General features: G+C 42.9%; 1 protein-coding gene across 1 annotated transcript in view; it reads right to left on the reverse strand.

Moving 5' to 3' along the window:
• Positions 1–14,597, reverse strand: part of fndc3ba (fibronectin type III domain containing 3Ba) — a 184,430-nt gene that overhangs the window by 6,651 nt on the left and 163,182 nt on the right. The window contains exons 24-26 of the mRNA XM_084043938.1: positions 14,068–14,307; positions 5,024–5,190; positions 2,006–2,133 (exon numbers count right to left, since the gene is read on the reverse strand). Coding sequence (XP_083900064.1) covers positions 2,006–2,133; positions 5,024–5,190; positions 14,068–14,307 — 535 coding nt within the window. The remainder of the gene's footprint in view (positions 1–2,005; positions 2,134–5,023; positions 5,191–14,067; positions 14,308–14,597) is intronic.

Here is a 14,597-nt window from a genome sequence, read left to right on the forward strand (position 1 = left end):
CTCTGTTACAAGTAAAAGTCCAGAATAAAACATTTACTTGAGTAAAAGTACAAAAGTATTGGCATCAAAATGTACTTAAAGTACCAAAAGTAAAAGTACTATATATTTGAAAATAGCCGATCTACAAGCTCACAACGCGTCGCGATGCGACGCGTTGTGAGCTTGTAGATCTGCTATTTTCAAATAGTCTAGGTATAAAATAGGTTTAAAGTGGTTAATGTATGTTTCATAATATCATAATTTATATCTGAAAAGTAACTAGTAACTAAAGTTTTCAAGTAAATGTAGTGGAGTAAAAGTACAATATTTGCCTCTGAGATGTAGTGGAGTAGAAGTAAAAGTATTGGAAATTGGAAATACTCAAGTAAAGTACAAATACCTCAAAATTGTACTTAAGTACAGTACTTAAGTAAATGTACTTAGTTACTTTCCACCACTGTGTGTGTGTGTGTGTGTGTGTGTGTGTGTGTGTGTGTGTGTGTGTGTGTGTGTGTGTGTGTGTCTGTGTGTGTGTGTGTGTGTGTGTGTGTGTGTGTGTGTGTGTGTGTGTGTGTGTGTGTGTGTGTGTGTGTGTGTGTTTTTTGCAGCATGCTGGTTTTGTTGCGTTACAGTACGTGCAAATGTCAGTGCAGATTTTGTATTCCATGTCACAAGAAACGAGAGCCAGACCGACATATCGGCCACTTGACCTTTTTTGACGACATCAGTTTCGGGCAATTATGAAGCCGATATGTCTCGATTTCTAACCACCTTCAACCTGTCCTCCCTATTTTTGGCATGTCATTATAGGCCAACGTTTTCAAAAATGTTCAATAGCAGACACAACACGTATTTTGAGCTGAATCCATTAAGACCCGGAACGCATATGTGTGATTTTTTGATTTGAGCAAAAAAAATAAAGCATTATTTTACACCTTGGCTATTCAAAAATAGCAGATATAATATAATAGTCTTTGCCTCTGGGGGTCCCTGGAACAACATATTTTGAGGTGGGGGGTCCGCGGCCAAATATATAATTTTGGGGGTCCTTGACAATTATGAAAAAGTTTGAGAACCACTGATATAGAAACGCTTTTTAGAAAACTGTTGGGATTTAGAAGACATTTGTAGAATCGGCTTCAGGTCTTAATGGGTTAAGTGGTTAAATAAAATAAGTTTATTTGTGTTATTTGTGTTTATATTTTTTTATACGTTTGCTTATAAGTTCAATGTTCTCGAATGGGAAATGTTGCACTTTTTGACAAAATATCGGTCAAAACAACAGTAATTGTTGGTTTAGAAATCTCCAAAATTGGGATCGGCACTATAGACCCAAAACTCTGGCATCGGTCGGGCTCTACATCAAACTGAATAGGCTCTATGCACAGCAGCCATATTGGAAAGACATTGGGCCTCTTCTTACTTCCTTCACAGGTGTTACCAATGATATTAATGAAGGCTCTGTTCCATTCTGGTCAGAGTGCTGATATCGTGCATGTTGGCTCACTAGAAACACTCCATTTTGGTTCCCAAATGGCCCCTTATGGTGGGTGTGTAACTCTGAGAGTGTACAAATGGAACCAAATGGACCCGTAAGGGTCCATTTGGTTCCATTTGTACACTCTCAGAGTTATGTGGGTCCTTGAAAATGAGACAACCACTGTGCCACACTAAATGGAACAGAGCCTTAATTAGTATCATTGGTAACACCTGTGAAGGAAGTAAGGAAGGGGCCCAATTCATTCCCAATATGGCTGCTGTGCATAGAGCCTATTGTTGTTGCACCACTCTGCTGCACAGGTAGGAAAACACGCACAACACAGCACGCATCCAGAGAGCAAAAGAGAGTCCGAAAATAAAGCCACAGCTGCACACGCTATCCTCATATCACCCCCTCCCCCCCCCGTCTGTTTATCTGTGTGTGTGTGTGTGTGTGTGTGTGTGTGTGTGTGTGTGTGTGTGTGTGTGTGTGTGTGTGTGTGTGTGTGTGTGTGTGTGTGTGTGCGCGCGCGCGAGAGACACTAACCTGTTTGTACTCGGACTCGCGCCCCACCAGCACCTGAAGCACGTAGCTGACGCGGTCTCCTCTCATTGGCGGGATGGTCTCCCACGTGACCTCGCACATGTTCCCTTCCAGCTGGTGCACTCTGGGAGCTGTAGGAACACAAGGGGGGAAACGGGAGCACGGATTCAATAACGAAAGCCTGAGAAACATATTTAGGCGTAACACAACCGGTTGCAGGGAACTTCAGCAGCACGGACGCACTGCAGGCACAGGTATGTGCCAAGGATGTCTTGGTGAGAGCTGTAAACATAGTGTAAACATAAAACGGTCGGGTACTAGAGCTCTCATGAATTTCATGCAGGCAATACAACCAAAGTCATTTTACATTTTAAAAACCTTTGTGAAACTTGCTGGGCAAGCCAATCAGCTCCAGCATTCCTCCTCCAGCAACTGGCTTTTACAGCCCATGGCCCCTCCCCTTTCAGCCGACAAGAAACCATACCCCGCAGCTACATTAACCATGCATTAACCTTCAGGCTAATGCATTAACCTTCAGGCTAATGCAAGTTTGAATCATTCCTGAACCTACCACCACCGTCTGAGCTATCGTTGGGAAGCATAAACAAACAGACTGGGGCGATTACAATACGCCCATTCCATTGGATGTGGTTGCAATAACACACTGTCTCTAGTGTTTTCTGCACTTGTTTGTCTGCCAGTGTCAGACTAGTGTGTCCGGAACAAACCTGGCCTGGATGCATTTTTAACCCTCTCAGAGGTCAATTGACAAAGTTACTGTGTTGCACAGCACAGTCCCACAGACTATAGCAGCGAATGCACGTTACTCTGGATAACATAATAGTCAATGATGAGCTAGCTAATCCTTTTCATTCCCCAGATTGTAGTTGAGATGTCTAAACGTAGGGCTAATTTGCTTTGAACGGCAGAAGTACGAAATGCACAAATCATTTTGACGGTGCAATGTTGTGACTTCGCATTTCCATTGTTGTCAGAACAACAACAATGTGATCTGATGAATACTACGTATCATTAAAGGTAGGGTAGGTGATATTTTTGGGTTAAAACAAAAAGTATTTTGTTAAAAGGTTAAAGCTCTATATTCTGATAGTAATCATTGCTATAGAGTGTTTGTTCAGTAACAGGAGTCTCCCCGTCTCTCCAGCTCTTTAATAAACAGAAAATTCATTTTCCGGTAGGTGTCAAAATCTCAGCCAATCAGGAGAAAGTACCCATTTTTAAGCTTCATTTTTAGTGTTCCAGTTCCAATTTTGCCTGCTCATTTCTTAGTGTCATCACTTCCAATTTCACTTGTTTAATCTATATCCTGATTTGGGTTCTCTATCCTGATTGGATAAAATTGGAAATGAAACTGAAACTGAAACGAAAATGCATTTTCGGTTTCATAAAGAGCTGGAGAGACAAGGAGACTCCTTTTACTGAACAAACACTCTATAGCAATGAGTACTATCAGAATATAGAGCTATTTAACACTTATTTTAACCAAAGAAAATCACTTACCCTACCTTTAAGCAAGGGATAATTCACGGCGAGCCGGTCATTGTTGAGAAATAAACCCCCGACAGGGTGATTCAATTATCCTGACGCGACCAGCGGAGGGATTTAATCACCCTGAAGGGCTTATTACATGGCTACTTAATAAATAAATAAATTGACCCAAAAGTAACAACAAAACAAAGTATTTCCTCGCTTACGGTAATGAAAGTATTCCAGCGCAACACGCGGTCGCCTCGGAAAACAACAAGAAGTGTTGATCAAATAGAATACGTTTTTACTGCATTGTCTCTTTCTCGCTTCAAATGTTTTCAAAAAACATTCGCGAGAACAACGTTTTGCTGTAAATGACATTGTGCGCTTGTGTTTACATGGCCGCGCCATGTTGGATACGGCATAAAATCAAGCAGCGCGGGCAGGTGCTCTGAGCCTTTGATTGGACAGAGGTCTGTTATCGAGTCCGGCGGTCATTATCCAGAAATGACACGCCACTGAATTCAGGGATTGACCAATCAGAATCAAGCTTTCAACCAAGTCACGCAATAGCAGTCATTAACCCATTAAGACCTGGAACGCTTCTGTGTCACTTTAGATTTCTTTGGCTATTCAAAAACAGCAGATCCACAAGCTCATAGCGCGGCACCGAGTGCCGCGCTATGAGCTTGTAGATCTGCTATTTTTGAAAAATCTAGAAAAGGTTTTTTTTTAGATTTGTTTTCCAAAAACTGTTAGGATTTAGATTTTTTTTAAAGATTTTTTTAAAAACAACAGCTTCAACCAAACTCATCCCCGTCTACACACAGGCACAAATACAAAAACACACAGCCACAATTCTGCCTGCACAGTAAAATCCTCAAGTGTTCATTTCCCTCAGAGAGTGTACAAACCGAACCTGCAATGGTTCCATTTTGGTTCCATTTGTACACTCTCTCCGGAGTGAAAGGAACACTGACGTTTTCACAGTGTATCAGTGTTGATTTTGACAGCAAATTTAGATTTACTGTAGTTTTAGTCATAGTCTTTTGACTAAAATTCAGTTTAGTTTTAGTCATATCTTTAATAGTCATCTGAAATGTTTTAGTTTTTGTCTAGTTTTAATCGACTAAATATCATAAGATTATAGTCGACTAAATCTACAGTTGATTTAGTCGACTAAAATGTATTTTGGCGGTGCCTTGATGGCGTCGTAATGGCTGATTTTACATTTGGTTGCATGCTGAAAATAGCCGATCTACAAGCTCACAACGCATTGCAGCGCAACGCGCTGTGAGCTTGTGGATCTGCTATTTTCACACCCGAGCGCAACCAAACATAAAATGTCTTTTAGTTATACTGGATCTCTTCTCCACTAGTCCCTCACGAACATTTTAGTCCAGTTTTTTTTTTTTGACGAAATTGCCAATATATTTAGTCTTAGTTTTAGTCATCGAAGCCTAGTTTTTATTTCGTTCTCGTCTGTGAAAAGAGGTAGTCGACGAAATCAACACCGCGGCGTATGCGCTGTACCTTTGAGGGCGGGGGGCACAGACTTGGTGGTGCAGAAGGTGTGCGTGTCGGAGAAGGGGCCCTCCCCCGCGTCGCTGACCGCCTGTATTCTGAAGCTGTAGCTGCTGGACTCCGTCAGCCTCTGGACCTTGTAGGTATGGCTGGGGCCACGGTAGATGGTCAGAAACCTGCACGAGAAGAGAAGAGATACCAGAGAGAGGGGCTGCAGTTAAACACTCTCTGTTGGGAACGCTCCTTTTGCACTCTCAGTCTGTATAGAATGCGGTTTGCCGGGTGCACGGCTCACGAAGATCTTTGCAGTTTTTTGAAAAAAAAAAAAATGTTTCTATGTCAGTGGTTTTCAAACTTTTTCATGTCAAGGACCCCCAAAATCTATATGTATTTGGCCGCGGACCCCCCCATCTCAAAATATTTTGGTCCAGGGACTCCCAGAAGCAAAGATTTGAGTTACAAATGTTCGCTTTAAAAATATATATATTCAAAGATTTGCACAAATGTTCTCCATTTTTCAAAAATAGCAGATCTACGAGCTCGTAGCGCGGCACTCGGTGCCGCGCTACGAGCTTGTATATCTGCTATTTTTGAATAGCCAAAGTGTACAATAATGCTTTTTTTTAGCTCAAATCTGAGTGCTGGCTATTACTTTCTTCTTGGCGTGCATACATGAAACATGCCGCTGATCATTCCAGCGGTTTGTGAGATTAGCCCCGCGGACAGACTCACAGAGAGACCCATATCTAGATTGTTCGGCTCCTACGGTCTCGCTGGAAAAAAGAGTAAGGATGGAGAGAGAGAGGGAGAGAGAGAGAGAGAGAGAGAGAGAGAGAGAGAGAGAGAGAGAGAGAGAAAATGCTCAGAGGGAGACATCCGAGTCACACAATGGATTCACACACAAAAGAAAATATGTGGAAAGACGAGGTGAGTGGAAAACGATGAGGGTTTGATAGATGAATGGAACTGGGTGAAAGACCAAGTGAGTGTGAACATCATGAATTTGCAGGGTAGTTGATATGAAAAGGGAGGATTTACAGCTTGGCGAAAAATAAGTTAACCCATTAAGACCTGGAACGCATCTGTGTCACTTCTTCATTTGAGCTAAAAAGCATTATTTTACACTTTGGCTATTCAAAAATAGGATATACAAGGTCATAACGCGGCACCAAGTGCCGCGTTACGAGCTTGTAGATCTGCTATTTTTTGAAAAATCGTGAAAATGTGTGCAAATCTTTGATATATATATTATTTTAAAGCGAACATTTTTTAACTCAAATCTTTGCTTCTGGGGGTCCCTGGAACAACATATTTTGAGGCTTCAGGTCTTAATGGGTTAAAAGTGTTTGGACCAGGAAGGAAGGAATGAATGAAGGAAGATTGAGAGAAGAGGAACGTAACGGAGGGGAGGGAGGGATGGGGAGATAGAGGAGGAGAGAATGGCAGGAGCGAGAGAAAGAAGAAGATATCAAAATGACAAACGAGAGAGCAAGGAAAAGAGAAATGGGCAAATAAAATAAAAGGAGGCCAGGATGTACGGCTATGGGGTGGGGGAGACGACAAAGAATGAGGATCACACCAAAGGCGAGGAACAGAGAGAGAGAGAAAGAAAGAGAAGCAATGAAGAAGAGGATATGAGAGTGACAGGGGGAGAGAGATAGTTAATAGTTTATTAAGAGAGCTATAGCTGTGCTAGAGAGAAGTGATGTGTTTCTCCCGTCTGATTTATTGTGTTGTTGTTGTTGGTGGTGGTGGTGCTGAGTCACACTACCAGGGCCACACGCTCACACGCACACACACACACACACACACACACACACACACACACACACACACACACACACACACACACACACACACACGCACACACGCACACACACACACACGCACACACGCACACACACACACACACACACACACACGCACACACGCACACATAAATCAATCACACTCACAATTACAGACGCCGATGACTCGTCGTCACCCAGACTAAAGAAAATAGAAGTGGAGCTTGTCCGTTAGTTTTTTATACCGTGTGAAAAAACGTGTTTTGGCTGCATTAGCGCATTTTTCAAGCTAAAACCGGAAACCGGAAACGGAAATCGCTGAAATTGCTTCCGGGTGAAGCGGATGTGACTGGGAAGCAAAGATGATCTCGGAATGTAAATAAAACAGCGTGATCGACTATTAACTAAATTAAACATTAGGACGCAGATCTGCGTCCTAGATTACTCTGGCAGCCCACGGTTTTATCTAATAGGACGCAGATCTGTGTCTCTGGCAGCTTATGTGTTAATATATCTTTTTAAAGCGAACATTTGTAACTGAAATATTTGCTTCTGGGGGGTCCCTGGAACAAAATATTTTGAGATGGGGTCCGTGGCGGAATACATGTGCATCTTAGGGCCCTTGACATGAAAAAGTTTGAGAAACACTGACATAGCAACATGAGCTTTTTCAAAAAAGAAGACATTAGAATCGGAACCTCAAGCCTTATTGGGCTAATTATGAATGATAATCCCTCATCATTTGGACAGAGCAGAGAACCATGGTCATCATATCAATAAACAGGCCACTGAGCACGAAGGATAAATACACACTATTCATTATTTTTCATAATTTTCCATGAATTCATTACCGTTCATTTTATGACCACTTATTTTTATACATGATACGCAGCGTTAGGTTCAGAGCAGTGACATTATTTATGTTCTGTATTTACTTCATTTCAAGGCACCATTTGGCAACATTCACATTGCAGCCATTTTTCTCTGGCGCTATACACGGGGGTGGGGTGTGTGGGTGGGTTGGGGTCAAGTCGATTAAAATAACAGCAAAATAACAGAAAGGACACCCATCTTTCCCAGGTCCTGCAGATACATGTTTGGCTGTATGTACCAAAGTGCTTGGTAGCTGTCTACATCTCTACAAGGTTGCTGGTTCTATTCTGTGCAGATTCAAATTCAAGGCACTTCCAGAGTACAAAGCGCGTACGGACAGTACATGTATGTACAAATACCTTTCATTGTAGATTCTACACACGTATATCCGTACTAAGTTATTATTCATTTTCTAACCGTTTTCTGGCAGAGCGGCAGTTTGTAAAAGCACTAGTTTGTAGACAAATGCAACGGATTCCTTTTCCAGCCACCTATTGTGTTCCCACCTCACATAAAGCCTTTTTTCTGTTCTATTTCTAAGCAATTGTACGTTTAAAAACAGAATGTACCATGTATGTTTTCCCCAATCATAGGGTGAGGAGCGAGCAAATTGCCCGTCTTCAGAGCACTATCGACAGAAACAAATTACTCATTTCATTTCAATGGGGAGCAATGGAGTGAGGATGGAGGGAGAGAGAGAGAGAGAGAGAGAGAGAGAGAGAGAGAGAGAGGGAGAGGGAGAGGGAGATTGAGAGAGAGCAGCAACAGGATAGTGGAATATAAGAACAGATAAAATAAGCCGACACAGGGAGTGAAAGTTAAGAAAAAAGAAAGGGAGGTGACATTCTCTCACTACGTTGAGCGAGGGAGGACAAGCTAAGCAGAAAGATAAAAAGACGTGGTGGGAGGAATATGACCCCTTCCCCCCGGGGATCCTCAGGTGGGATGTTATTTTGCTAAAATAATTATCTGAATGAGACCGACAAGCAGAGAGTGTCACTTTTAGATTTGGGCTAAAAAGCATTATTTTACACTTTGGCTATTCAAAAATAGCAGATCTACAAGCTCATAGCGCGGCACTGAGTGCCGCTCAACGAGCTTGTAGATCTGCTATTTTTGAAAAATCAAGAAAATGTGTGCAAATCTTTGAATATATATTTTTTAAAGCGAACATTTGTAACTGAAATATTTGCTTCTGGGGGGTCCCTGGAACAAAATATTTTGGGATGGGGGTCCGCGGCCGATTTACATGTACATTTTGGGGCCCTTGACATGAAAAAGTTTGAGAAACACTGACATAGCAACTTGAGTTTAAAAAAAAAAGACATTAGAAGACTCAGCCAGACAGTGTGAGAGAGACAAACATGGGAAATAATGGAAGATGGAGATGGCAGTTAGAGAGAGAGAGATAGACAGTTATAGGGATGCAGACAGACAGATATAGGCAGGGAGGAACAGACAGGAAAGGCAGGCAGATTCACAACTAGAGCCCGGCTGTTGCCAGATTTTTGGGTCTGATGCCAATTCAGATTTTGGCGAGTCCTAACCAACCAATTACCAATGTCTTTTAAAAAAACATTTTGTCACAAGTGCCAAAACAATTCTGATCAATACAAAAAAAAAAAACGTTTTTGTGAGCTGCAATTCTTCTTTTACATGTATAAAAACAAATGTGTACCTATAATTGTTAATAATCAGGACACATCGGTTGCATAATTGCCAATATGCTCTTGGTTACACAAGAGCAATACAAAAGCACATTCTGCTAATGCTGTTTACTTAAATAAATCATATCAAATCTACTACAAACGTTTGCAGTTGTGGTTATTATTACATGTTTTTTTTTTTAACTAGACAGGGATCTGGAGGGAGAGAAAGCGGTCAATATTTACAGTCCTCAAGTAAACCGCTCTCTTTACAATACAAGCCCCTCCGACCCATCTCCGTAGACATACATTAATGAGTATGTGATGGTTGCTATGGCAATTTGCCTGACACATTTCCAGGTAATTCACTCTAATTGACTGTGCTGAGAAAGCCGATGAGGAATCGGCCGGGTGGGGTTGGGATGGGGGTCTCGGAGTGCTATAACCTGGCTGCACCACAAAGCCTCGTGTACCCGGGGGGGACATGGGGTGCGCCAGCTTTTCCCATGGCTAACGTTTGAAATGTGCCGCTAATGCATCTACAAACGCTGCCATGATTTTTAACCCATTGAGACCTGAAGCCGATTCTACATGTCTCCTAAATCCCAACAGTTTTATGAAAAACGTATGTTTCTATATCAGTGGTGCTCAATCCTTTTCATGTCAAGGACCCCCAAAATGATATGTATTTGGCGGCGGACCCCCATCAAAATATTTTGTTCCAGGGACCCCCCAGAAGCAAAGATTTTAGTTAAAAATGTTCGCTTAAAAATATATATATTTTCAAAGATTTGCACACATTTTCACGATTTTTCTAAAATAGCAGATCTACAAGCTCATAGCGCGGCACTCGGTGCCGCGCTATGAGCTTGTATATCTGCTATTTTTGAATAGCTAAAGTGTAAAATAATGCTTTTTAGCTCAAATCTAAAAATGACACAGTTCCAGGTCTTAATGGGTTAAGTAATGGGTCCTGAGCAGCAGCCAATTAGATGGCATGAGTCAGGAATCACACGCTCGCTGTCATTAGGGAGCAATTCTACCAATTAGAGGGCTTTGTTTGTGGAGGGGGAAAAATTGCCGTGATTGAAAGCAGAGAGTAAAGCAATGTGTGTGAGGAATGAGTGTAGAGAAAATATGACAAACCCTGAGGTTACCGTATCAGCCAGAGTATATTAGTTGGCATATAGCTTGATATAGATACATATTTGACAAGAGTGGTTGCTTTTAACCACTTGAACCCTAGCATCCCTATTCTATTCTGGGGGGAATATTCATTGAAAATAGCTGATCTAGGAGCACGGTGGCGCAGTCGGTAGCGCTGTCGCCTCGCAGCTACTGTAGAAGGTCCTGGGTTCGATTCCCGCCGGGGACGCTGTGGGCACTGGGGGTGTGTTCTCTCCTCCGCGTCATCAGTGCCCATACCCTAAGTGGGTTTGGCGAAAGGGCCTCTCTGTGTGGAGTCTGTATGTTCTCCCCGTGTCCCCTAGGGTAGGTACCCTCACAAAAACACATGCTGTAATCCTGGTCTCTATACTGCCTCCCCCTGGTCAGCCGGGGCGCCTGATGGAGGGGAAAGGAACTGGTTGGAATAACGTGTTCCTTCCACGCGCTACGTCTAACCAGGGAACCTCCCCCCCTGTCGGGTGATAAGAAGCGGCTTGCTAGCTCTCATGCATTGAAGGAGGCATGAGCTCGGCTCTAGGCTCTCCCTAGGCTGGCAGAGGGAGTTTAGCGCCCAGGATTACTTAGATAATTGGCACTGGGTGAAAAAAGATGTGTTACAAAAATCGTGGGATGAAAATTTAGGGGGAAAAAAAGAAGAAAATAGCTCTAAAAGCTTGCGACGGCCATTTCAATTGAAAACATTTGACAAGTACAGAGCTCAACTAAGTAGTACTTTACTAAGTATAGAGGTTTTAAGTGGTTCATCTACATGCGGAGCTAGACATGTTAAGTGTACGGGGCAAAACTAAATGCTCCAGAAGATGTAGACACTATACATTTCATCGCTTTCATTTTCGGCATAGCTTTCTGGGCTGACCTGATGCTATGAAGACTGCACAGAGGTGCTAAACTCCACCCCTGTGGGGTTAGCATCTGGTAAACAGCATCTGACAATCAACGTCTGGAAGCACGCAGCGTTAAAACTTTATGCATGCCCAAAACGCTTTCATGGATAGATGTTAAGTAAAGTGCCAACTTTTAAAAGGGGGAAAGCTGCTTTCAGGTATCTGACTATGTGTGTGTGTGTGTGCGTGTGCGTGCGCGTGCGCGTGCGTGTGTGTGTGCTGTGGTGGAAAGTAACAAAGTACATTTACTTAAGTACTGTACTTAAAGGGTAAGACCACTTTGGTAGAGTTTTGGGTTGTGTAGTTACCTTGCCATGATGTAACTCCAAAGGTGGGCAAGAAATAAAAAATAATTGCTCCATTGATTAGAAATTGATAATTCAAAATATGCTCCTCGTTGACTTACATTGTACGGTAAAACAGCTCTCAAAGTCACTCTTTTAGCACATAAATGAACCCAAACATAGCTGATTCAGACAATATAGAGCATCACTAAACCAAATACTGATTGTTTTTTTAATAAAAATGTCAACTTCCTGTTGATTTTACTATTTGAAGATCTGGATCCGCCGATCCAGTCCGGGTTTTCTACTTATTAAAAATGGCAAAATCAACAGGAAGTTGACATTTTTATTTAAAAAAAAAACAGTACTGGGTTTGGTGATGTTCTATATTGTCTGAATCAACTTTGTTTGCGTTCGTTTTTGTGCTAAAAGAGTGACTTTGACAGCAGTTTTACCGTACAATGTAAATCAATGAGGAGCATATTTTGAATTATCAATTTCTAATCAATGGAGCAATTATTTTTTATTTCTTGCCCACCTTTGGAGTTACATCATGGCAAGGTAACTACACAACCCAAACCTCTACCAAAGTGGTCTTGCCCTTTAAGTAAAATGTTGAGGTATTTGTACTTTACTTGAGTATTTCCAATTTCCAATACTTATACTTCTACTCCACTACATCTCAGAGGCATATATTGTACTTTTACTCCACTACAATTATTTGAGTGCACGCGTGCGCGTGCGTGCGTGTATGTATGTGTGTGTTTTAGGGAGGTTAACGTATTCCAGCCTGCTCGTTAAGCCCCCCATCTGTTACCTGCTGCACGCTGGACCATTTGAGGGGAGCCCAGGTGGCCTGCTGCCAACCTGGCAACCGCCATGCAAACCTTATTACAACAAAGTGACAGGCTGCCAGCGGGCATTGAGAGACGTGCAAAAAAAAGTGTAGCGAAGGGCAGCTAAGTGGACAGGTGGCCCAGGCACACTGAAAACACACGGCTCTTCACAGCTATTCCTCTTTATTCCCCCGCCTCTCTCTCTCTCTCATAGCCATTTCTATTTCAGTGCGTTAATGCCCTCTCTTCAAATATAATTATGAAATTGCCCGCCTCCCTCTGCCTCTTCCCACGGCGTGTGACTAACTATGCGTAGTTGTACGTTAATTTATTTTGTTTTTTTTTCTGTCCTCAGTGCTTTCTGATCATCCCTGTGTCTATTTGTTATCTCTCTCCCTCTCTCTCCCTCCATCCTCACATGTCTCCCCTCTCTCTCCCTCTCTCTCTCTCTCTCTCCCTCCCCCTGCTGACTGGTCAGTTAAATTAAGAATTTGATTGGGTGAAGGCTCGATCCAGGCTCACTCTACAACGTGACTGCTCCCAGGTACATCTGGTTACGACACGAGCACGCGCACACACACACACACACACACACGCACACACAGAGGATTTTACTGTGTGTACATGGAAGGGTATTTGTGCATGTGTGTGTGTGTGTGTGTGTGTGTGCGTGCGTGCATGCGTGTGTGTGCACATGCATTATTGACTTTCCTACTCCTGATTAGCTGTATTGACCAGCTGTTGGTTGAGATGGCTTATAAAAGAGCTCGACAGGGTGCAGTGGACGTTTTGGAGAGCACGCCCTGTGACCAAAAGACCGCAGGTTCATATTTCACTGTGAAATGAGGAATGCCACAAAAACAAAAATAAATCCATGAAATCAAGGCTTCATGGGGTGTCTAATTGATAGAAAATAAGTCATTTTTTGGGTGAACTCCTCCTTTAACCACTTGAACCCTAGCATCTTTTCCGAGGAGAACTTTAGCCCAAAAAATAGCCGATCTACAAGCTCACAACGCCTCGCAGCGCGAGGCGTTGTGAGCTTGTAGATCGGCTATTTGTTTGGCAAAGAGGTGTTTGGTGTAGAGGGGCAAAAAGAGCAGACCAAGTAAACAAGACCAAGTTAAATCTGAAACACAATTTTTATACATTATAGAGGGGGTCCCTGCTTCATCTCTGTCTCAGCTAGGGGGTCCTTTGCCTGGAAACGTTGAAGACCCCTGACTTAAAACACATTGACTGCCTAGAACGACTTAACTTTTTACGTTTTTAGCTTTTCATCACTTTTTTTATTTTAATTTTTTTACTTTTTTATTTTATTATTTGACCCAAAGACCAAGGAGATATGATTTTTCGAAGATCTTTACTCTCATCCACTTCCTTGTTAACTTAAAACTTTAAAATGTTGTATCTCGGCTCCCGAGTACTTTTTTTTTTTTCATCGAAAAATCTCTGGCATGAATAACAATAGGCAGTGAAAATAATTCAGGCAGTCAATGTTAAAGGGTAAAAACATTTGAGTGCTCTTTTTTCTCCGCACCACCACTAAGCATACCTGTGGTTCTTGTCCTCCATCTGCAGCGTGTAGACCATGTCGTCAGAGAGCAGGGCGGTGGTGCGGGCGTGCAGCGTGCCGCCGCTCGCCGCGTTCTCGCCCCACTTCAGCTTCAGGCTCTGGGGGCCGGCCGCCGCGCACTCCAGGGGAGGCGGGGCCGGCGGCAGGGGGCGTGTCCTCGCCAGCAGCGAGGCGCTCGGGGGGCCGGAGCCGATGGCGTTGACCGCCTGGACCTGCACACTGCGCACACACACACACACACACACCACAGGAAAGAGGGGGGGATGTGATGAAGTGCGTTTTAGTTTGGTTAACCCTTTGAGACCTTTTGGCCGATTCTACAAAATGTCGTCTAAATCCTAACAGTTTAAAAAAAAAAGAAAAAGCTATGTTGCTACATCGGCGGTTCTCATACTTTTTTCATGTCAAGGACCGCCAAAGTGACATGTATTTGGCCCGCGGACCCCCCATCTCAAAATATTTCGTTCCAGGGACCCCCCCCCCCAGAAGCAAAGATTTGAGTTACAAAC

This window comes from Gymnoscopelus microlampas (assembly GCF_963454915.1).
Source record: "Gymnoscopelus microlampas genome assembly, chromosome: 20".
Classification (NCBI taxonomy): domain Eukaryota; kingdom Metazoa; phylum Chordata; class Actinopteri; order Myctophiformes; family Myctophidae; genus Gymnoscopelus; species Gymnoscopelus microlampas.